At 49.7% G+C, this 25083-nt stretch overlaps 1 protein-coding gene across 5 annotated transcripts in view; it reads left to right on the forward strand.

Moving 5' to 3' along the window:
- The window catches only part of UMPS (uridine monophosphate synthetase), a 52814-nt gene that overhangs the window by 735 nt on the left and 26996 nt on the right, over positions 1–25083 (forward strand). For all 5 annotated transcript variants that reach the window (XR_013621279.1, XM_078767812.1, XM_078767810.1 and 2 more), the window contains exons 2-4: positions 2728–2875; positions 6834–6958; positions 16305–16553. Coding sequence is in view for 4 of the 5 variants with exons in the window: in XM_078767812.1 (XP_078623938.1) it covers positions 2728–2875; positions 6834–6958; positions 16305–16553 (522 nt within the window). In the remaining variant the exon portion in view is untranslated. The remainder of the gene's footprint in view (positions 1–2727; positions 2876–6833; positions 6959–16304; positions 16554–25083) is intronic.

Here is a 25083-nt window from a genome sequence, read left to right on the forward strand (position 1 = left end):
ATAATTTTTCACAAAATAATTAGAAATAAAAAGTTTAGTTGTCTTCAGGCAATAAGTATTCAACCCCTTTGCTATGACATTGCAAATTGAGTTCAGGGGCATCCAGTTTCCTTTGATCATCCTTGATGTCTCTACAACTTGATTGGAGTCCACCTGTGGTCAATTCAATTGATTGGACAAGATTTAGAAAGAAACACACCTGTATATATGAGGTCCCACAGTTGACATTGTCAGAGCACAAACTCCACCATGCAGTGGAGCTGTGCGTATTTGTGTTTTTTTTGTTTTTTTTTGTATTTAAGATCGAGGCTCGTGAAAAAGCGAACATTAATCACACAAAAAGTCAAACCGACACATAAAACACAAAATAAGGGGAGCGGTAGACAAGATGGGGAGAGAGGGGGAAGGACACAAAAACAACATTTGAGAGCAGGGACATCGAGAGAACTGTGGAAGGGAGAGGGCTTGGGGGGAGGTGGGAGAGGTATAAAACACATGGACACTGCAAGGACTTCCAGGAAAGAAGACAAAAGTCACCTCAAAAAAGTGTATCTGGGGTGAATTAGTGGGGGTAGAAAAGATCAAGGTTTTGGATGGGAGAAGATAAGAGATGGTGGTGAACAGCTGTTTTAAAGACCTGGAGGGTGGAGTGGGGTAGAAGAGAGTGAGGGAGTTTGTTCCAGAGGTGGGAGAAAAGAGGAATGAAAGAGTGAAGGTGAGCAGAGAGCCTAGATTTTTTTTTTTGTATACAGAATCGAGGCTCATGAAAGAGCTAACATTTATCACACAAACAAATCAACCAGACAAACAAAATATATAAAAAGAGGGAGCGGTAGACAAGATGAGGAGAGAAGGGGAAGCACACAAACGCAACATTTGAGAGCAGGGACATCGGGAGATATGTGGAGGGAGAGGGCTTGGGGGGGAGGAGTCGTGGGAATGTGGGGGGGGGGGGGGGGGTGGGAGAAGTATAAAACACAAGGACACCAAGGACTTCCAGGAAAGAAGTTGGTATTTCCAAAAAGTGTATCTGGGGTGAAATTAGTGGGGGTAGAAAAGATCAAGGTTTTGGATGGGGGAAGATAAGAGATGGTGGTGAACAGCTGTTTTAAAGACCTGGAGGGAGGAGTGGGATTGAAGAGAGTGAGGGAGTTTGTTCCAGAGGTGGGAAAAAAGAGGAATGTTGAATGAAAAGAGGAAAAAGAGGAATGAAAAGAGGAGAGGAAAAGAGGAATTTTGGCAGTTTAACCATAAGAGGGTTGCTGGCAGATCTTGTGCGACCTGTAGGAATATTTGGGGGACAGAGCACAGACAGAGCTGGGGGAGCAAGGCCGGAGAGGAGTCTGTAGAAGACAAAGCCCACCAAACCTGCCTGCGGTGAGTGAGTGAAAGGCCCTTGGAGTTAGCTTCATCACAGGAGATTCCAATGATTCTGAAAGCTTTGGTTTCAACAGCGTGAAGCTGAGCTAAGTGTGAGGCAGGAGCACTGGCCCAGAGAGGGGGAACCGTATTCCATATATAACTCTGAGTATAACTCTGAGATAGAATTGTGAGGAGGCATAGATCTGGGGAAGGAGATGAAACAATTTGTAGGGTTTTGAAAGTTCCCAAGAGCACAAGAGCTCCATCATTAGGAAATAGAAAGAATACAATACTACCCAGACTCTTCCGAGCTCTGACCGTCCGACCAAACTGAGCAACCGGGCAAGAAGGCCCTCGGTCAGGGAAGTGACTAAGGACCCAATGACTACTCTGATAGAACTACAGAGTTCCTCGGCTGAGATGGTAGAACCTGATGGAAGGACAACAGTCTCCAGCAGTTCACAAATCTAGGCTTTACGGGAGAGTGACCAGACAGAAGCCACTCCTGAGAAAAAGATCACATGACAGCACACCTTGAGTTTGAAAAAGGCACATCAAAGACTCTGAGAGCATGAGGCAAAATATTCTGTGTTCTGATGAGATGAAAATTGAACTCTTTCACCTGAATACAAAGCGCTACGTCTGGAGGAAACCGAGCACAGCTCATCACCCGTCTAACACCATCCCTACTGTGAAGCATGGCAGCATCATACTATGGCGATGCTTTTCAGCGGCAGAGATGGGGAGACTTGTAAGGATAGAGGGAACAATTAATGGATCTAAATACAGGCAAATTCTGACTTGAAATACATTCTGATTTGCAGAGGAGAACAAAAGACCTGAGACTGAGGTTAAGATTTACATTCCAACAGGACAATGACCCCAAACATCCAGCCAAATCAACACTGGAATGGCTTCAGAACAAGAACGTGAAAGTCATTGAGAGGCCCAGCAAAAGCCCAGACTTTAATCCCATTGAGAATCTGTGGAAAGACTTGAGTATTGCTATTCACCGACGCTCCCCATCCAACTTGACAAAGCTTGAGTTAATCTGCAAGTCAGAATGGGAGAAACTCCCCAAATCCAGATCTGCAAAGCTGATACAGACGTACCCAAGAAGACTCCAAACTGTATTCCCTGCCAAAGGTGCTTCTACGAAGTATTGACTCAGAGGGTTGAATACTTATGGAAATTAGATATTTCTGTGTTTCATTTTTAATTGTTTTATAGAAATTTGTAAAAAAAAAAAAATTCCACTTTGACATTATGGGACATGATGTGTCGATCAGCCTGTATGAAGCCCTCTCTATGAAGCCTTTGTGCATGGACCGCTGACCTTGATTTGAGTACGTTGTGCCTTTCCAGCTTTCTGAGCTCATTTTTAAAGTGAGTAGAGAAGCACAGTACGAGTTAGTTTGTGGGGTTCCCTACACGGCACTGCCACTGGCAACATGTATCTCCATCACACACCACCTGCCAATGCTGGTTCGCCGCAAGGAAGCCAAAGATTATGGTAAAACTGCTTATTTCGCTTTTCCTCTTTCTTCCTCTCTACCCCTCTCCCTCCCACTACATCCTCTTCCTTCTCTCTTCACCCGTCCCACTCCCTCCCTGCAACTCTCTCTCCCTCTCTACTCCTCTCTTTCTCTCACTACAACCCCTGTCCCTCTCCCTCCCACAACACCTCCTCCCTCTCCCTCCATGCCTCCCACCCCCTCCACGCCTCCCACCCCCTCCACGCCTCCCACCCCCTACATCTCTCTCTCCCTCCCTACATCTCTCTCTCCCTCGACATCTCTCTCTCCCTCTCTCTCCCTCTCTACTCCTCTCCCTCCCACTACACCCCTCCCTCTCCCTTCACCCCTTCCACTCCCTCTCCACCTCTCTCCCTCTCCACCTCTCTACCTCTCTCCCTCTCCACCTCTCTCCCTCTCCACCTCTCTCCCTCTCTCCCTCTCCACCTCTCTCCCTCTCCACCTCTCTCCCTCTCCACCACTCCCTCTCCACCTCTCTCCCTCCCCACCTCTCTCCCTCCCCACCTCTCTCCCTCCCCACCTCTCCCTCCCCACCTCTCTCCCTCCCCACCTCTCTCCCTCCCCACCTCTCTCCCTCCCCACCTCTCTCCCTCCCCACCTCTCTCCCTCCCCACCTCTCTCCCTCCCCACCTCTCTCCCTCCCCACCTCTCTCCCTCCCCACCTCTCTCCCTCCCCACCTCTCTCCCTCCCCACCTCTCTCCCTCCCCACCTCTCTCCCTCCCCACCTCTCTCCCTCCCCACCTCTCTCCCTCCCCACCTCTCTCCCTCCCCACCTCTCTCCCTCCCTACCTCTCCACCTCTCTCCCTCCCCACCTCTCTCCCTCCCCACCTCTCTCCCTCCCCACCTCTCTCCCTCCCCACCTCTCTCCCTCCCCACCTCTCTCCCTCCCCACCTCTCTCCCTCCCCACCTCTCTCCCTCCACACCTCTCTCCCTCCCCACCTCTCTCCCTCCCCACCTCTCTCCCTCCCCACCTCTCTCCCTCCCCACCTCTCTCCCTCCCCGCCTCTCTCCCTCCCCGCCTCTCTCCCTCCCCGCCTCTCTCCCTCCCCGCCTCTCTCCCTCCCCGCCTCTCTCCCTCCCCGCCTCTCTCCCTCCCCGCCTCTCTCCCTCCCCGCCTCTCTCCCTCCCCTGCATCCCTCACCCACCCATCCACCCCTCGCCTTCCCCTCCACCCCTCGCCTTCTCCTCCACCCCTCGCCTTCCCCTCCACCCCTCGCCTTCCCCTCCACCCCTCGCCTTCCCCTCCACCCCTCGCCTTCCCCTCCACCCCTCGCCTTCCCCTCCACCCCTCGCCTTCCCCTCCACCCCTCGCCTTCCCCTCCACCCCTCGCCTTCCCCTCCACCCCTCGCCTTCCCCTCCACCCCTCGCCTTCCCCTCCACCCCTCGCCTTCCCCTCCACCCCTCGCCTTCCCCTCCACCCCTCGCCTTCCCCTCCACCCCTCGCCTTCCCCTCCACCCCTCGCCTTCCCCTCCACCCCTCGCCTTCCCCTCCACCCCTCGCCTTCCCCTCCACCCCTCGCCTTCCCCTCCACCCCTCGCCTTACCCTCCACCCCTCGCCTTACCCTCCACCCCTCGCCTTCCCCTCCACCCCTCGCCTTCCCCTCCACCCCTCGCCTTCCCCTCCACCCCTCTCCTTCCCCTCCACCCCTCGCCTTCCCCTCCACCCCTCGCCTTCCCCTCCACCCCTCGCCTTCGCCTCCACCCCTCGCCTTACCCTCCACCCCTCGCCTTCCCCTCCACCCCTCGCCTTCCCCTCCACCCCTCGCCTTCCCCTCCACCCCTCGCCTTCCCCTCCACCCCTCGCCTTCCCCTCCACCCCTCGCCTTCCCCTCCACCCCTCGCCTTCCCCTCCACCCCTCGCCTTCCCCTCCACCCCTCGCCTTCCCCTCCACCCCTCGCCTTCCCCTCCACCACTTCCCTTCCCCTCCACCACTTCCCTTCCCCTCCACCCCTTGCCTTCCCCTCCACCCCTTGCCTTCCCCTCCACCACTTCCCTTCCCCCCCACCCTCTCGCCACCCCCCCACCCTCTCGCCACCCCCCATCCTCTCGCCACCCCCCCACCCTCTCGCCACCCCCCCCACCCTCTCGCCACCCCCCCCCACCCTCTCGCCACCCCCCCACCCTCTCGCCACCCCCCCACCCTCTCGCCACCCCCCCACCCTCTCGCCATCCCCCCCACCCTCTCTCCACCCCCCCACCCTCTAGCCACCCCCCCACCCTCTCGCCACCCCCCCCCCCACCCTCTCGCCACCCCCCCACCCTCTCGCCACCCCCCCCCCACCCTCTCGCCACCCCCCCCACCCTCTCGCCACCCCCCCACCCTCTCGCCGCCCCACAGCCTCTCGCCGCCCCACGCCCTCTCGCCGCCCCACGCCCTCTCGCCGCCCCACGCCCTCTCGCCGCCCCACGCCCTCTCGCCGCCCCACGCCCTCTCGCCGCCCCACGCCCTCTCGCCGCCCCACGCCCTCTCGCCGCCCCACGCCCTCTCGCCGCCCCACGCCCTCTCGCCGCCCCACGCCCTCTCGCCGCCCCACGCCCCTCTCGCCGCCCCACGCCCTCTCGCCGCCCCACGCCCTCTCGCCGCCCCACGCCCTCTCGCCGCCCCACGCCCTCTCGCCGCCCCACGCCCTCTCGCCGCCCCACGCCCTCTCGCCGCCCCACGCCCTCTCGCCGCCCCACGCCCTCTCGCCGCCCCACGCCCTCTCGCCGCCCCACGCCCTCTCGCCGCCCCACGCCCTCTCGCCGCCCCACGCCCTCTCGCCGCCCCACGCCCTCTCGCCGCCCCACGTCCCTCTCGCCGCCCCACGCCCTCTCGCCGCCCCACGCCCTCTCGCCGCCCCACGCCCTCTCGCCGCCCCACGCCCTCTCGCCGCCCCACGACCTCTCGCCGCCCCACGCCCTCTCGCCGCCCCACGCCCTCTCGCCGCCCCACGCCCTCTCGCCGCCCCACGCCCTCTCGCCGCCCCACGCCCTCTCGCCGCCCCACGCCCTCTCGCCGCCCCACGCCCTCTCGCCGCCCCACGCCCTCTCGCCGCCCCACGCCCTCTCGCCGCCCCACGCCCTCTCGCCGCCCCACGCCCTCTCGCCGCCCCACGCCCTCTCGCCGCCCCACGCCCTCTCGCCGCCCCACGCCCTCTCGCCGCCCCACGCCCTCTCGCCGCCCCACGCCCTCTCGCCGCCCCACGCCCTCTCGCCGCCCCACGCCCTCTCGCCGCCCCCCGCCCTCTCGCCCCCCCCGCCCTCTCGCCCCCCCCCGCCCTCTCGCCCCCCCCCGCCCTCTCGCCCCCCCCGCCCTCTCGCCCCCCCCCCGCCCTCTCGCCCCCCCCCCGCCCTCTCGCTCCCCCCCCCCGCCCTCTCGCCGCCCCACACCCTCTCGCCGCCCCACACCCTCTCGCCGCCCCACACCCTCTCGCCGCCCCACACCCTCTCGCCGCCCCACACCCTCTCGCCACCCCACACCCTCTCCCTCCACTTCTCTCCTTCTCTTTTGTCCACCCATTCCTGTGTGTGTGTGTGTGTGTGTGTGTGTGTGTGTGTGTGTGTGTGTGTGTGTGTGTGTGTGTGTGTGTGTGTGTGTGTGTGTGTGTGTGTGTGTGTGTGTGTGTGTGTGTGTGTGTGTGTGTGTGTGTGTGTGTGTGTGTGTGTGTGTGTGTGTGTGTGTGTGTGTGTACACACACACACACATATAGATATATATATATATATATATAGCCAATTACTCAATATCTGGGTGATGTTCATGGATAATCCATTCCTCAGTGGAAATGTCTTGGCTCGGGGAGTGACATCCAAGGCAAAGGCATATTTTGTGGGTTACGCCTGGTATTAGTTTGATATTTGAGATCAATGCTTGGACCAACCAATGGACTGTCCTGACGTCCTCAAAAATGTCCTGGTTTTCTGTCAATGCTGGAATGTGTCTCTCTGCAGGGACAAAGCGGATTGTGGAAGGGAAGTTCATTCCTGGACAGACGTGTCTCATTGTGGAGGACGTGGTTACATTTGGATCGAGCATTTTGGAGACTGTCAGCGTTCTTCAACAAGAAGGCCTCAAGGTAATGTGATGAATGATCACACAGAGGTTCATGAATTCTACCTTTTGATGCTGTGATTGGACACTGGTCATGACGAAGTCATTCCTTTGAAATGGTTTGTCAGTTGTATGTCATTTATTTATTTAGTATGCATTGTCTGGGCTTGTATGAGAGCTAACACATAGAACATATAAGAAGAGGAGCGGAAGAAAAGGGGGTGGGGGGAGAGAGGGAAGTAAGTACAACAACAGTAGGCAACAGGGACGTCTGTGGAAGAGGGAGAGAGGGCTGGGGTGGAGTACACGGGATAAACAAGATGGACACTGCAGGGGCTTTTGGGAAAGAAAACGGGGAATTTGAAGGAGGTGGATTTGGGGTGTATTAACGGGGGTAGAAAATATCAAGGTTTTGGATGGGGGCAGATAAGAGATGGTGGTGAACAGCTGTTTTGATGACCAGGAGGGAGGAGTTGGATTGAAGAGAGTGTGGGAGTTTGTTCCAGAGGCGAGAAAAAGAGTGAAGGTGAGCAGAGAGTCTTGATTTTGGTTGTTTCACCAGAAGAGAGTTACTGACAGATGTTGTGCGACCTGCAGGAATATTTGGGGGACAGAGCACAGACAGAGCTTGGAGAGCTAGGCCGGAGAGGAGTCTGTGGAAGAGAGAAAGACCACCAACCTTCCTGCGGTGAGAGAGAGAGAGAAAGGCCCTCGGAATCAGCTTCATCGTGGGAGATACCAATGATTCTAAATGATTTTTTTTTTTCGACAGTGTGAAGCTGAGCTAGGTGTGAGGCAGGAGCACCAGCCCAGAGGGGAGAGCAGTATTCCATCAAGCTGCGGATGAAAGCTTTGTATGTGGTGAGGATCTCAGGTGTACCAAGAAATGACCGCACGACGGAGGATGCCCAGTCGGTGACTGGCCTTGGAGGCCAGCTTGGAAATGTGGTTTTCCCAGGAAAGATCATGGCAGATAGTGAGACCCAAAAGCTTGAGTGAAAGAACTTCTTGGAGTGGATTTTTGAGAAAGTAGATGGGAGGGTTTTCCAGACGTCCTTTTCGGAGAGAGAAAGTGAGAAAGTGAGTGTGAGATTTGTTAGGATTGAAAGACATGTTCCACTTGTTTAACCAGTTTGTGATTTTGTCCAGGTCTGCAGAGAGTGAGGAGGCTCCAGACTGCCGATCTTAGGGATGAGGAATGGAGCTGCAGAATGTGGAGTCATCAGCAAAGAGATAGAGGATTTTCGAGAGACTTGTTCCAAGTTTTGTGGAAGGAACAGAGATTGTCTTCCGTTGGATTTGTCTTCCATGAGGCAAAGGCAAGTAGTTTCAGGGCAACTGCCTCACCACAAGCTTCAGTGTACCATGGACGGGAGGAAGGGTATGACAACTGAAGACGAGATGTGATAAATCTGTGCATGAGAGAGAGCAATTTACTTTGGAAGAATTCCCAGGATGAGTTGATTTCAGAGGCAGTAGAAATGGGAGACCAGTCCAGATGATTGATGGCTGCTTGAAGACCGTGCCAGTCGGCCTGAGTGAAATGCCAGACTCTTCGGAGCTGAGGAGGCTCTCTGAGAATGGCCAGAGAGATGTCCACTTTAACAAGCAAATGATCAGAAGAACTGATTGGAGCAGAAGAGCAGCAGACATTTTCAGGGAAGTTTGTCATAACCAAGTCTAGAAGAGAAGATACTCCATTGACTGAGATCCGGTTCGGGAAATTGACAGATTGTGTCAGTCCCAATGAGCCACAGAAGTCGTTTGCTGAGGTGCCATTGCTAGTGAGAGGAACCCACACCCATTCAGCTGGCATGATGACAGTTGAAGTCGCCACATATGAGGAAGAGAGAGTTGGGATGAGTGGATAGAAGTGTTGTCAGATAATGAGATGAAAATGGAGTCATCACTGTTTGGTGGACGGTACAACACACATCTATATAATAGTGTTGTGGATATGAGAATTGTGTTTTTTTTATTGTGTAATGAATTGTAAAATGTCACCCTCATTCCTCCAGTTGTTGTGTATAAAGGTCAAAAGGTCGTTCCCGTAGTTATTTCATATACCACACGTAGCCAATCATATATCCTTCTATATAGTTATCTCCTTATTCTATGTAGGTTAAGGCCTTGTCTTCCATTAATTTAACACTCCATTGCACCGAATTCAAATAGAGTAGAATCCCTTTCATTCCCATTCCTAAAGCATCCATTGCCAACTGCATTTGGGCGGTTTTCTTCATCCCAAAACTCCATTGAGCACGCGGCCAGCTCGGAGAAGAAAGGTGTGTCTCCACCTCGTCATAGAGGGGAGGAATGAGCCAGCCCCGAACAACCAACCAAGTATAAGGGGTTTGGCTTGAGAGGGCGGAGAGAGAACGATCTGGGAGGTTCGCGAAGGTTCAAGGGTGGGGCTATATATAACCCGCGGGAGACGCCCCCACCTCAGATGAGAGACAGAGGATGAGCCCTTGGAAAGCACGCGATGCACCTGAGACGAGCTGCGTGATCCAGGAGAGGAGAGAGGGATGTCCCATGAGCTTTGAACCACCGCAGCTTTAAACCACCACAGCTTTGAGCTTCGACGGCAGTTTCGACCGTGGCCGTGAAGGAACGGCGGCTGCTGAACGTGCCGATCGAGAAGGGGGCGGCGGCTGCTCACTCCCGGCCCGACCGTGCTCCGGTTCCAGTTGGACCTTCCTCTCCTTCCAGCCAATCGTTCCCGCCTTCATCCCCCATTCGTGTGAGTTTGATTGTAGTCTGTCTTTTTGTCTTGTCCTGGGGTACTAAGTAAGACTGCATAGGTAAGCTAAGGTGCACTGTGTCCGCTTCTTCTTCTGTTTTTATTTTATTATCCTTCCTCCTCCTTGGTTTCTTTTAATTGTGTAAATATTAGGAATAAATTATATTTGTCTTTCATACCTTTTGCCTTCTTCTTTCCATTACATCCTTCGTCTTTGTCTTTTCCCCATTGGACACCTGTGGCACGATTTGGCCAACGTTTCAGGATCGGGTTTAGTCTTTGCTAATGACTCGAACTTGGGGTTGCTAAAAACCGCTCGGCAACTAGACCATCCAAACCGGGGTTCGAGCGGGAGTCCCTCCCTTGCTCACGGTCAGGAGTGGCACTCAGGTCCTTGGGACTTTTTGTAGACCAAATACCCTGGCTGCTCCCGACCGGGAGGAGCGTTGGGACCCCCAGGTCTCACGTCGGTCAGTAGCGGACAAGGGGACTAATCCCCCCTTCTTAAGGGGAAAAGGCCGACGGAGAGATCCGTAACAATATGCTCTGTGGGTGATTGTCTGTGAGTCTGTCTGTGGGTGGGGCTTCAAAAACAAATATCCACCATTTTGTTTCCTCGCATTGCTTTGAGGCCTCTTTTGTTTGGCCTGCGGTTTCTTAATCTCTTTCCACAGTTTTATTTCAACTCTAATTCGATATATCATTTCATTTTTCACAGTAGCTAACATGGTTTTAGACTCGGTTGCAAAAAACGGGAAGAAAATTCAATGAAAGTTACCATTTATAGAACAACAAAATTCGATGAAAGTTAACGCATACACCGCCCAAATAACTCATACGGGAAATTGCCGAGAGATATTTATTCGTTATTGTTTTATAAGTTATGTGCACGTACACTTTATAAATTTTATTTCAAATCTTTAATTTTAAAAATGTCATTCTTTGCCATTTGATGATTACGTGGCGACACTTCCTCTTGGGGATCGTGAAAATTCATGCGTTGTGTCAAAACTCCCATTTCCGAAATGAACGAGACGGTTGGTGAACGTCAACGCGGACTTGAACAGGATGCAGCAAGAAAAATAATTAGGCGGGAGAACGAGACCATCGACGAACGTCAACGCAGACTGCACAGCATGCGGCAGCAACAACATTGAGGCGGGAGAACGAGACCATTGAGGAACATAAACAGACTCACACAGGATGCTGCTGCCACAACGATGAGGTGCGAGAACGAGACCGTCGATGTCCATCAACACAGACTCGCACAGCATGCTGAGCAACAAAGACGCTGGAAGGCTCAGCAAACATATACAACCGCAGCCATAATGAATCTGGCCGAAGTATCGGATAATATTGTTCAAGAGCATAATTGCGGTGGGAGAGGTATAAAAACACATGGACTCTGCTAGAACTTCCAGGAAAGAAAGAAGTCGGTATTTCAAAAAAGTGGATCTGGGGTGAATTAACGGGGGTAGAATAGATCAAGGTTTTGGATGGGGGAAGATAAGAGATGGAAAACCCTCCATTACATGATGCATGGCATGATGATTTTGCATGACATTGAGTGTGCTGTTCGTTGTTATCTCCATAATTTGGGTTTTGGAAGGTGGATCGGAGTGCTTCCAGGACTCAAAGTATTGTCGTGCACAAAACCCATGCCTTGGAAACAGTGTATGCTCATGGGTAAATGTTGTCTTACTTTCTCATTTTTCCACATTCCAAAATGTTAATGGAATTTTGAGCAGCAAATAAATGTTGATTTGTTATTTGTAAATGGACATGAATAAACTTGGTGCATTTTAATTTTCGGTTTTTAGAATGACATTTTAACTGAGATATTTGATTGCACCAGACCACATACTAGACGATAGGCCGTCCCTTCGTATCTTTCAGTTTTGTGATCCCCGACCTGGCAGAACACGAAAATCCTTTTATAACAAGGAAAAAATATGCAATGAAGTTTTTCATCTTATCCCACGTCTGGGGTATCAGTGTTTTGGTGTAATTTTCCAGGGAAATCGGTATATTATTTTGAACTCTTCTCTGATGAGTTACACCCCAATCGTCCAATCATAAAATAGCTTACGGCAAAGGAAAATAAATTGTCCAATCAAAAGCGCAAAACAGAGCAGTACAGTCTCCAAATGCATAACGTTGCTATGAAGCAGCTTTTGCCAATTTACGTGAAGAAGTGATAACGTGCGCCGTTGTTGTTGATCGTGAGCCAAACATGGTTGCGACAAACAGTGAGGAGGTCAAAATACCATGTTATTGCCACAACCACGGGGTTTCCAAAAGTAAATTCGCACCCTTTAGAGAGTCGACATTGACCACATTTTAAGTGTCCAGATTTGGAAAGATTTGGTGGGATATCAAGCCGAAATTGCGAAGAACTTCGTGCACGACCATGCAGGGGAAACGGCTTGCCTGGACAATGCTACCTTGCGTATGCCGAGAGATGCTGGTTTTCCATCACACCTGAACATTGCTACCGTGCTTATGCCGAGAGATGGTGGTTTCCATCGCACCTGGACATTGCTACCGTGCGTATGCCGAGAGATGCTGGTTTCCATCGCACCTGGACATTGCTACCGTGCTTATGCCGAGAGATGCTGGTTTCCATCGCACCTGGACATTGCTACCGTGCCTATGCCGAGAGATGCTGGTTTCCATCGCACCTGGACATTGCTACCGTGCTTATGCCGAGAGATGCTGGTTTCCATCACACCTGGACATTGCTACCGTGCTTATGCCGGGAGATGCTGGTTTCCATCGCACCTGAACATTGCTACCGTGCGTATGCCGAGAGATGCTGGTTTCCATCGCACCTGGACATTGCTACCGTGCTTATGCCGAGAGATGCTGGTTTCCATCGCACCTGGACATTGCTACCGTGCCTATGCCGAGAGATGCTGGTTTCCATCGCACCTGGACATTGCTACCTTGCCTATGCCGAGAGATGCTGGTTTCCATCACACCTGGACATTGCTACCGTGCTTATGCCGAGAGATGCTGGTTTCCATCGCACCTGGACATTGCTACCGTGCCTATGCCGAGAGATGCTGGTTTCCATCGCACCTGGACATTGCTACCTTGCCTATGCCGAGAGATGCTGGTTTCCATCACACCTGGACATTGCTACCGTGCTTATGCCGAGAGATGCTGGTTTCCATCGCACCTGGACATTGCTACCGTGCCTATGCCGAGAGATGCTGGTTTCCATCGCACCTGGACATTGCTACCTTTCGTATGCCGAGAGATGGTGGTTTCCATCGCACCTGGACATTGCTACCGTGCGTATGCCGAGAGATGCTGGTTTCCATCGCACCTGGACATTGCTACCTTGTCTATGCCGAGAGATGCTGGTTTCCATCACATCTGGACATTGCTACCGTGCGTATGCCGAGAGATGCTGGTTTCCATCGCACCTGGACATTGCTACCATGCCTATGCCGAGAGATGCTGGTTTCCATCACACCTGGACATTGCTACTGTGCGTATGCCGAGAGATGCTGGTTTCCATCGCACCTGGACATTGCTACCGTGCTTATGCCGAGAGATGCTGGTTTCCATCGCACCTGGACATTGCTACCGTGCCTATGCCGAGATGCTGGTTTCCATCGCACCTGGACATTGCTACCTTGCCTATGCCGAGAGATGCTGGTTTCCATCACACCTGGACATTGCTACCGTGCTTATGCCGAGAGATGCTGGTTTCCATCGCACCTGGACATTGCTACCATGCCTATGCCGAGAGATGCTGGTTTCCATCACACCTGGACATTGCTATCGTGCGTATGCCGAGAGATGCTGGTTTCCATCACACCTGGACATTGCTACCGTGCGTATGCCGAGAGATGCTGGTTTCCATCGCACCTGGACATTGCTACCGTGCGTATGCCGAGAGATGCTGGTTTCCATCGCACCTGGACATTGCTATGTATATGCCGAGAGATGCTGGTTTCCATCGCACCTGGACATTGCTATCATGCCTATGCCGAGAGATGCTGGTTTCCATCACACCTGGACATTGCTACCGTGCGTATGTCGAGCGATGCTGGTTTCCATCACACCTGGACATTGCTACTGTGCGTATGCCGAGAGATGCTGGTTTCCATCACACCTGGACATTGCTACCATGCCCATGCCGAGAGATGCTGGTTTCCATCACACCTGGACATTGCTACTGTGAGTATGCCGAGAGATGCTGGTTTCCATCACACCTGGACATTGCTACCGTGTGTATGCCGAGAGATGCTGGTTTCCATCGCATCTGGACATTGCTACCGTGCGTATGCCGAGAGATGCTGGTTTCCATCGCACCTGGACATTGCTACCGTGCGTATGCTGAGAGATGCTGGTTTCCATCACACCTGGACATTTCCTCACATTTTTGGTCATGTGGTGATTTTCCTTGATGCCTTTCATAGAAATCTGCCAAATTGTAGCCTTTTATGTATTTCCCCATTGAAATGGTAAGGATGATAAAATATGCATAAAATTTGCATAAATTATCTTGGGACAGAAATTGTGGGCTCATGTTCAATGTTTGAGAGTGGGATAAGTTAGAATGGTGATTAGGCATATTAGTGGGGCTGCTTAACTGATGAATTGTGCCTTTTCCCTTAAAAGCATGAAACTTGGCACATGGCTAGAATACCCCAAAAGAAAGATTTTTAGTCCAGGGGGCATCTCCAATTTCACCCCATATGGCGGCCATCTTGAAATTCAAGATGGCCATCATACAAGACCTGTTTTGATGAATATCTCCATAATTAGAACAGATATCAAAATGGTTGCAGTGCCTACACCTACATTTTTAGGGTCTAGGAATCCAATGGTAACATAAAATATTAAGCAGTCATATGAAAATATTAATTTTGCATAGTATCATGCATACTGGGAATGCATATAAATACTCTTAACAGGTTGGCATTCTTCAGTGATTAAAAGTGTCAATGACATCGCAGACTAACTGTGCCATCTTGTGGTTTTCTAGTCTTTGCTGCATTCTCCATCACATGCGCAGAGAGAAGTACAGGGAAGTGCAGCTTTCTTACACCGGCAACGACCAGTACATCCTTTTTTGCACCCACACTTAACAAGTTCATTGCAGATCTTTGCAGCCTCTGGAAGTGTTGTCCATATTGGTTTGAACTGGCCAGCAGACGTTTTTTGCCAACCCCATTCAGTGGGGCTTGGTAGATCAGGCTTAGCATGCAATGCTTGTCCCCAGCATAGTGCGCCTTGGTATACTGCCCGCTTTACGTGCTGCACAAGGGCATCATGTGTTGGTGGAATTGATTCCACAGGTCTGCCCTTCTTTGCAAACAGTTTCTTTCATACAATGTTAATGTCAGTAGCAGTACTTGTGCGATCATACAACAGAATAACAAATCTCTCAATGACGTTCATGCAGGTTTCAGTTATCTCTGTGCTCTGGTGGCAAATTTCTGCGAGTACCTCTGTGAGCTCAGGGAATGATTCCCACACATTCCATGCAGTTACCTTTCCATGCCCATTAAACGCTGAAGAAGTGTCAAACCCTGTTAGTGCATGAAACATGGGGAGGGCTTTAGATTTCTCGGGGCCAAGAGCTGTGGCTATATCATGTGCAGAGATAAATCACATGTTCTTGCCTGTCCCAAATTGTAACCATATCATCACTGAAAGCTTCTGGGATGCTGTAACTGCAAGCACGACAACATCTGTGTCCACAGTTTGTATGAGGACCTTACTATGCCCTCTCTGTGTTGCATCAGCAGCATGTAGGAACATCCGACCATCTGCCTCTTCCTGAGTGCACGGGGAGAGTGATTCTAGATCAATGCGTGGTGGAGCAGTAAGAACCTCTATCAAATGTGACAACTAGCTCCTTGCGCTGGTCTTCAAATGATTTAATTGTTTCATTGGAAAGGAAGTTGAAGAGTTCACGCTTGTTTTCATCAACTCGAAGAAAGTTCTGCCACTGTCCAGGAATTGCAACTGAGGTATCTACTCGTCGGCGAACCCCCTTGCCACGCTTTTCACGGGTCATGCTCTTAAGGCTGTCGGGTAGGTAACGGTCCCACACCAGATCAAGTCGGGTTGCAGATTTGTACCATTGGATTTGTACCAATGTTACCATTGGATTCCTAGACCCTAAAAATGTAGGTATAGGCACTTCAACCATTTTGATATCTGTTCTAATTATGGAGATATTCATCAAAATAGGTCTTGTATGACGGCCATCTTGGATTTCAAGATGGCCGCCATATGGGGTGAAATTGGAGATGCCCCCTGGATTAAAAATCTTTCTTTTCGGGTATTCTAGGCATGTGCCAAGTTTCATGCTTTTAAGGGAAAAGGCACAATCGATCCGAATTTTTTAGCTAAGCCGCCCAGCTATATACTCGCTACACTTTAAACAATATTTCATCGTCTGCCAAGGAGGAGACTGCAAGAATCAATTTCTGAGGGTATTTGCAGGGCACGGCCTATAGTCTATACGTTCAGGCCAAAGTTTTAAAAGGAAAAGATGTCAAACATAAAAAGGTAGCTTTATCAAGATAACTGACCCTGTACTTGTTCCAATTTGACAACTAATGAAGGGTGTTCATTCCCACCCCCTGCGCCCCATCTCCAGGTAACAGATGCAGTGGTTTTGCTTGACCGGGCACAAGGGGGGGCTGAGCGTCTCGCTTCCTGTGGTATCCGCCTGTGGTCTGTGAGCACACTGCCGCAGATCCTCAGCTCCTTGAGAAGTCGTGGTCGTCTGGATGAGGATACCGTTTGCAAAGTCTTGGACTTCCTGGCTGCTAACCAATATGAATCGGATTCGTTGGCAAATGGTTCTGCCTTACCTGCGAAGGAGCAACTTGGAGCAAGTGAAAAGGTGTTGAAATGTATGATTATGATGTTCTGTAAAGGTAGTGTCTTTGCCGATTTTAAACGTTTAAATTCTTTGCCTGCCTTCAAGACATTTTTAGTTTACGAAAAATGGAGGTCGCCGATTTGCTTTTGAGTTGAGTAATCTGAATATAAACTGTCGGATTGGTACTTTGCAGGCCGGGCATTGCTTTATAAAGTTTTTTTTTTTTTTTTTTTGTATGCAGAATCGAGGCTCGTGAAAGAGCTAACATTTATTTCACAAACAAATCAAACAGACAAACAAAATATATAAAAAGAGGAAGCGGTAGACAAGATGGGGAGAGAAGGGTAAGCACACAAACACAACATTTGAGAGCAGGGACATCAGGAGATATGTGGGAGGGAGAGGGCTTGGGGGGAGGAGGCGTGGGAAGGGGGGGGGGGGTGTGGGAGAAGTATAAAACACAAGGACACCAAGGACTTCCAAGACAGAAGTTGGTATTTCAAAAAAGTGGATTTGGGGTGAAATTAGCGGGGTTAGAAAAGATCAAGATTTTGGATGGGGGAAGATAAGAGATGGTGGTGAACAGCTGTTTTAAAGACCTGGAGGGAGGAGTGGGATTGAAGAGAGTGGGAGTTTGTTCCAGAGGTGGGAGAAAAGAGGAATGAAGGAGTGAAGGTGAGCAGAGTCTTGATTTTGGCAGTTTAACCATAAGAGATTTGCTGGCAGATCTTGTGCGACCTGTAGGAATATTTGGGGGACAGAGCCCAGAGAGAGCTGGGGGGGGGGGGGGGGCAAGGCCGGAGAGGAGTCGGTAGAAGACGGAAAGACCACCAACCTGCCTGCGGTGAGTGAGTGAAAGGCCCTTGGAGTTAGCTTCATCGCGGGAGATTTCAATGATTCTGAACGCTTTGGTTTCAACAGCGTGAAGAGGAGCTAGGTGTGAGGCAGGAGCACCAGCCCAGAGGGGAGAGCAGTATTCCATTGAGCTGTGGATGAAAGCCTTGTATGTGGTGAGGAGCTCAGGTGTGCCAAGGAAGGACTTCGCACGACGGAGGATGCCCAGTCGGCGACTGGCTTTGGAGGCCAGATTTGAAATGTGGTTTTCCCAGGAAAGATCATGGTACATAGTGGGACCCAAAAGCTTGAGTGACAGAAGTTCTTGGAGAGGATTATTCATAAAGTGGATGGGAGGGTTGTCCAGTCGGTCTTTTCGGAGAGACATCGTAAGAGTGTAGGATTTGTCAGGATTGAAAGACATGTTCCACCTGTTTGCCCAATCTGTGATTTTCTCCAGGTCTGCAGAGAGTGAGGAGGCTGCAGACTGCCGATGAGGAATGGAGTGGAGGAGGAATGGAGCGACAGAGAGTAGAGTCATCAGCAAAGAGATAGAGAGGATTTTCAAGAGAGTCAGAGAGATCATTGATGAAGACCAGAAAAATGATGAAGTCCAGTTGCCTCATCTTTCGGATGAACAGTAAGCCAGATCTCCTGTGTGAGCATTAGTTGGTTGACTTTAAAGATCCCATGGTGTCCATGGTCGGCAACCGAGTCTCCGCATTCGCCCCTGCAGCTTTCGCCTCTGCCTCCCATTTTGCCGTTCGAGCCTCCCTTTCCTCCCTTTCCTCCAGCATCGCTTGTATATGACCATCCATCTTTGTGCTCAAATCGCTTCTCATCATTTCCATTTGTGCTACGAATTGTTAAAAAAAAGTTTCAAATCGGCTTATTTCGCCGGTGACAATCCGCCATTTTGTGCTGCATTGTAGGGATGGATGAGGGTGGGGGCCATCTTCCCCCTGTACGGCTGTCTCGAGTGCATCCTCTACAATTTCCTCATACGGGTCCTGGATCAATTCCCGATCAGTATTTACATCGTCCGTATAACCCACCAGGATCTGTCCGCGTTGGTCCGCCACTCCGAGTGTGCGCAATGGCGGACCAATAGAAGAAAAGACATTCACAGACAGAGGGAAAGGAAATGTTTAACGATTTGATTTATTTACAAATATGTACAGTGCAACTTATCAATAGGAAAGAAAAAAAGAACAAGAGGCAGAAACCTGGCTTGGTCTAAGCCTTATGACGATTACTACGAATAAACACAAGGGCGCCCAGCACACATTCGGGGGAGGGTTGGGGGAACGAACGTTGGGAACCTGTTAGCAAAACAGTCATGCTTTTACCAGATGCTTCTCCTCGCGATGACCTTTGTCGTGACCTCACCAACGAGCACCAGGCCCAACACGCGCAGGCAAAGGTGATCGTCAGCACGAACTTGGGCAGACAGTCGATCCTCAGCATGAACACGAGCAGGTAAAGGCGATTCCCAGCACGAATACGAGCAGGTAAAGTCGATTCCCAGCACGAACACGAGCAGGTAAAGTCGATTCCCAGCACGAACACGAGCAGGTAAAGTCAATTCCCAGCCCGAACACAAACAGATAAGTCGATTCCCAGCACAAACACGAGCAGGTATAGTAGATTCCCAGCACGAACAAGGGTAGGGAGTCCCAGCACGAACACTGGCAGGCAAGCAAGCACGTGTCGAAAGAGTCCTTGTCATACACAGAGAGACAGTCGTGTCGTACACACGTGCGCCGAGAGGGAGTCCGGCAGTCAACAGAGAGCAGGAAAAGACAGGCCAAGAGAGCGAATCACGTGCAGAGGCCTGTGAGAGGGTCCGGCCAAGCGCCCACAGCCAGCAAAGTCCAAGGCCAAGAAAGAGTAATGCAGGTACGTGCTCGGTGAACTAAGTCCAAAGCCAAGAGAGAGTAATGCAGGCACGTGCTCGGTGAACTAAGTCCAAAGCCAATAGATAGTAATGCAGGCATGTGCTCGGTGAACTAAGTCCAAAGCCAAGAGAGAGTAATGCAGGCACGTGCTCGGTGAACTAAGTCCAAAGCCAAGAGAGAGTAATGCAGGCACGTGCTCGGTGAATTAAGTCCAAAGCCAAGAGAGAGTAATGCAGGCAGGTGCTCGGTGAACTAAGTCCAAAGCCAAGAGAGAGTAATGCTGTGTGCAAGGCCGTTTGTGATAAAATTATGATTTTGAAATCGACTCTATACCGAGCTGCTCCGAATCCGGAAGTGAACACATGACGATATAATGAGCTGGTTTGATAATATCTCAATACAATCGTCATTTAACACACTATTTTGATAAAGTATCAATTTGTGATTGGAGTTATGCTGTTTGGAATTGAGTGAATACAATTACGATTTTGAATTTCCAACTGCACGGAACTACTCCACATCTGGATGTAACGTCAGCACGGATTTGAATATTTGTCACGAGTGTTGCTAAAAGTTTGTTTTTTATATTAATATTATTTAATTTGTGATTGGAGTTATGCTGTTATGAAAATGGGGATATCGAGTTCAAGTGAATGACGAAATGCCGTGAGGGTTTCTACTTTCTAACCGTGAAATTTGTGGATCGCCATATGCAGATTCGCCATTGACCAAACCATTCAAACGGTACGTTTTTCATGGAAGTCCTTCACAGACCTGCTATCCATGCTTGATGTTCGACTACAGGTGGCACAGGAATGTGGAATTTATTGGTTAATGGTTTCCCATTCGCCATTTCTGCATTGTTTGTTGGCTTTCAGCTCCCCACCTGTGTGTAGCTTGGGTACCTCACTTGTCCCTGATAAACCGTTACTTGAACGGAAGAACAAACCTACCAATCAGTAGTGAACATTCGACCAGGGTTTTCATCTGCACTACCAACACTGCAATCTTGACCGACACCATCTTTGTCTGATTCGCTCGCACAAGGCTCGAAATGATTCAGATGTACAATACCCACAAAAGCGTTTTCATCATTAATTTTCAAGATGGTATCTTCACACTCGTACTGATCCATTTCAACCTACTGAGAATCTTCAGAGTTGCTAATAACAGAGGAATCAGTATCGGAATCTCAGATCGACACGCACGGTTCTCCATGTAAATCCGCTATTTGGATTAAGGTTTCATGGTGTGGTCACTGACAAAATTAAAAATCGACACTCAAGGGCTATTTTCGACACTTTCTGATTGGCACAAAAAATCAAAAAATTACCCTTCAAATTTGTCCGTGATTTATGATCCCTATGGTTTTCAGGAAATATTTTTGTTTCATTTGGGTTCCCCTTTAACATGGAGTTTGTTCAAGGAGAGGGTTAGGGTTAGGTAAGGTAAAACACCCCTTTGAGAGGCGGGTTAGCGGCCTTGGAAACACGGCATGATAAATTAATTTAAGCACCTTAACACAGAGTGCGCCCAAGGCAGAAACCCCCTTTGTGGAGGGGAGGGGGGCAAATTAAGTCACCACATTCTCCATTGTGTGACCCTTAGTCCTCCTGTCAAGTTTGGTTGAGATTGGATAAGTAACGATCGAATGTATCGTGGTCAAACAGACAGAACCCAAATTGCGTATTTTAGTACAAGATGTAGAATGCAGGCCTACTAAGGAAATGCTGCTGTTCACACAAGCACCCCAAAACATTTTATTTTAACCTCCGTTTTTAAAATTCCCTCTATATGACAGATTGTGTCTATTTCAAAATACTGTCCTGTCCGTGGCCGATGAAGACTGGCCTCAGACTAATAGTCAAAACGAGCTTCAATTCCGAGGCGTACTTCGAACCTTGGCGGGATTATCTTTTTGTGCGCGTGGGAAAGCCCGAAGCCTTACCTGATCAGACGGCCGACACGGGGTTAATCCGAGCCCCACAGATAGGGAAACACGACACCGTTAAAAATGCAACAAATAATGAATTTATTTAAAATATTTGCAAACCAAATAAAATGAATGTGAGGTAAAAACTATTTCCTAACTTGAGACGTCTCCACTCAGACTCATATACAGACAAGGGGAAAAGATAAATAAAAAATTGCTCCCCTTCCTGTGGGGCTGACCCTCTGCTCTGGCCCAAATGGCGTCAAGGGCACGTTGGTCGCTGCTGCCGGTGTAGCCACTTGCGCGGGACGTGCTCCGATAATGGCGCCGAAACCGCGCGTCAGAAAATGCCCAGGCACGAGCAGGCACTCGACCAGCCCTTCCTCGCTTCCACTGCCAAGCGCAACGTGGCCCCAGCTCCCCCTAAAGACACCACGGTCCAACGACACCCTACTCCTCCAATGTTGCAAAAACTCCACAACGCTCCGAAGGTTCTCTGCATGAGCGCGCACAAGAGGAGCGACCGTCCTTCACATAGCCAGGACCATAAGAGAGAGAGACAAAGATGGCGAGACGGCGTCGTTTCCCCTCAGCTCTCGAAAGTTCGACCGCTGACGTCACACTCTGTCCAATCACCGAGGGCTACTCAATCATCCCATTGCGTCTCACCAATCACGAAGGCCGGGGCGTGGCCTCTTCGTTATGAGTCATCGGGTGGCGGAGTCTAATCTCTGTTCGGGAATATTCGGATGACGTCGGGGTTTACTTGTCGATCGGCAAATGCTGTTTCTGTCGGCCCTGGCGGCGTTGAGCGAATGAGTCCATTGCCTGGCTGGCTGAGTTTTATAAGAACATTGGGGAAAAATCACAGGGAGGCAATTACACACTGGGGATTATTAACCATATAGTGTTGGAGCATTTGTTTTCCCTTGGGCATTTCGTGAACATTTTATTTTCTTGGCTGGAAATTGTAGTTTAGGATGTTAGAAAACAAATGAAATAGGGCGCCAATTTTTTTCAGCGAGTTTTAGTGTGTTTTTATGCAAATGAATTATGACGTCATTTCTCACAAAGTAAACAAGTATCCGAATCGTATAGCGCTGAATAATTAACTACGTAAATAAGGGTACGCGTTGCACACGTATAAGTCTATGGGAGGAGCGCGGTTCAACTCACCACCATGCTCTGGTCATACAAATTCCCGGTTCTTGTTCATCATTTGAACAGCTGATACTTGTGGATTGTTCTGCTTATTGTAGGTCTATAAGGGTCCTGTGCCTGAAAAAATACTGTGCCCTGGCATGCCCCCAAAATTTGACAATGGTATGTATTCAGTTATTTCGCTCCTAATACGAGTGAAAATGTATCAAACTTGCCTCAGATTTTTATTTTGTACTGTTATTACTATTATATAATTATAAGTGAATTGGTCTTTCGTCACAACAATTAACAAATCTGAATAGCCCTTTATTATTGTTAGATCACTACAAAAACAACTCATGTTTCTAATGTTGTAACTGTCTATGACTCAAATGCAATACCTAAAATGTGATGTCAAGCTTTATGCTTTCTTTCAGGTATCTCAAGACTATTGAACAATTAAGAAATGAAAGGCACGCCCAAGCAAACCATTACGACTGTGAGATTCAACCATGGAGAGTCCTCCTGTGAAACGACCACGGATAGAACTTTTAAACGACTACAGTATGTGTATAATATGTCAGAAAATATCTAGTGAGCGGCTTGTGAAGGAACCTGATAAAGGAACTTTAAAGAACATTCTTCACTATGTGACAGACCGAGCAAAATATGGTGAAATTGTCTTCCATGAAGCAAGTAAACGGTTGGAAAATGCCACTGAGGATACGCTAAAACGTGACGGTGCAACTTATCATGTCAGTTGTAGAAAAGATCTTGTGAATTTCCAGAAACTTTCCAGGGCCAAAAGAAGATATCAAGAAGCACTCTCACTTCCAAGAACGTCAACGTACTATACTATTGCGGACATCAGGGCGGCCTTCGACTTTGTCATCCCCTCAAGAATTTGAGCCTGCAGGATCTTCATATAAACAGCGCCCTTCCTGTTCGTTCACTGCTAGATATGACAAGAATCTATGCTTTTTTTGTCAAACGCATAAAGAGAAAGAACCTGTCCATGCTATACAGAGTGCAAGCCGTGGAAAGCAGCTTCATGATTACGTGAAAAATTGTGACAAAGATATCTACAAAGTGTACCTAAGTAGTGCTATTCATTCCGAAGATGCACTCTCCATAGATGTGAAATATCATCGAATTTTCTGGCAAAGTCACGTTGCTCGCGGTTCTGGATGTTCACGTTCTGGTACCGCCTCGAAGAAAGTCGATAAATGAGAAAGAGGTTGCTGCCAAGGTGGAATATCTTGATATCATACGAGATTTGCTTGAAAAGAGTAAGATACTGTCGATGGATGCTGCGCATACAGCTTACCTGACGATCTTAGAAGAACATAACTGCGAGATTACGCTTAGTCGTAAAAGCACGACGTTTGCTCACAGAAAATATTGAGGGCATTGACTTTATCCCTGCCACGCGTCAAAATGAGTCAGATCGGTTCTGTTTCAGTGCAGCTAAGATAGCTGCAATTGAAGCAGCTCTCCGTGAATCCAATATCAACGATGACATGAAAATGATCTTCAACTGTGCCAAAGTTCTGCGAAAGGACATTCTTGACGCCCCATGTTGGTCTTTTGATGGCACACTAGGGTCAGATTTAAGTGCAAACATTCCTACAAGGCTTCTTACATTTCTCCAATGGATTATGAGAGGCGTGGCAACTGAGCTCCCAACTGAAAAGCGCAGAAATTACGCAAACCAGAAAGCATCAACGATAGCACAACATATTATGTATGAAGCAAAATCTGACAGACAGGTGCGCTACCAGCCAGAATCAACAGGAGAATCACAACGACAAAATCACAGTTTTGGAAGGTCTACCTCCAAACCAACAACCTGACATCCAGGCCTACGAGCAGCACACGTCTAATCGAGTTACAATCATCGATGCCATGGCTATAGTTCAATCTATGGGAAAGCCCACTTGGGTGAGAACAGCCCTTGATCTTGCTGAACATTTTTTGCATGTCCTGGAACATAAGAGCAATGACGTTGATGAGGTTCATATTGTGTTTGACCGCTATGACATGGAAAATTCGCTCAAGGAAAGGACACGCAAGGCTCGTCAAGGAAACCGCAGAAGTATTGCCTACAACATATCCGACGACGCTGTTATTGAAAAGGTCACACTGCAGCAGCTTCTCAGCAATCAGGACAGCAAACAGAACCTGGCTCATTACTTGGCATCTCACATCCTCAAGCATCATCAACAATCTGACATGATATATGTTACAACCCTGAAAGATGAATGCAGGTCCAATAAGCTCAGTGGATAACCGAAACAGCACTCGAGAGGCAGATACGCGGATGCTGCTCCATGCACTTGATGCAACCCAGAGAGGTGCCACGTCGATTTGCATCCAAAGTCCAGACACGGACGTGTTAGTTCTAGCCTTATGGTGCTACCCAGACTTATGTGATGACACAACTATGATTGTTGGAACCGGTAGTAAGCGACGAGTCATCAATCTAGGACTAATATACAATGCTCTAGGAGAAGGGCAGGCTTCAGCACTTCCAGGATTCCATGCCCTTTGTGGGTGCGATCAAACGAACATTCTGCGGGAGATCCAAAATATGGTGGAATGCACTGCAGAAGGCCGATGATAGTATAGTACAGGCACTGGGTAATCTCGGAAATGCGCAGAATCTCCAGGAAGATGACAGCCTACTCGAACGTTACATATGTCAACTCTATGTGCCTGGAACACCAATTTCTTCAGTGAAAGACAT

The sequence above is a fragment of the Myxine glutinosa genome, chromosome 13, assembly GCF_964187855.1.
Source record: "Myxine glutinosa chromosome 13, kmMyxGlut1.1, whole genome shotgun sequence".
Taxonomy (NCBI): Eukaryota; Metazoa; Chordata; class Myxini; order Myxiniformes; family Myxinidae; genus Myxine; species Myxine glutinosa.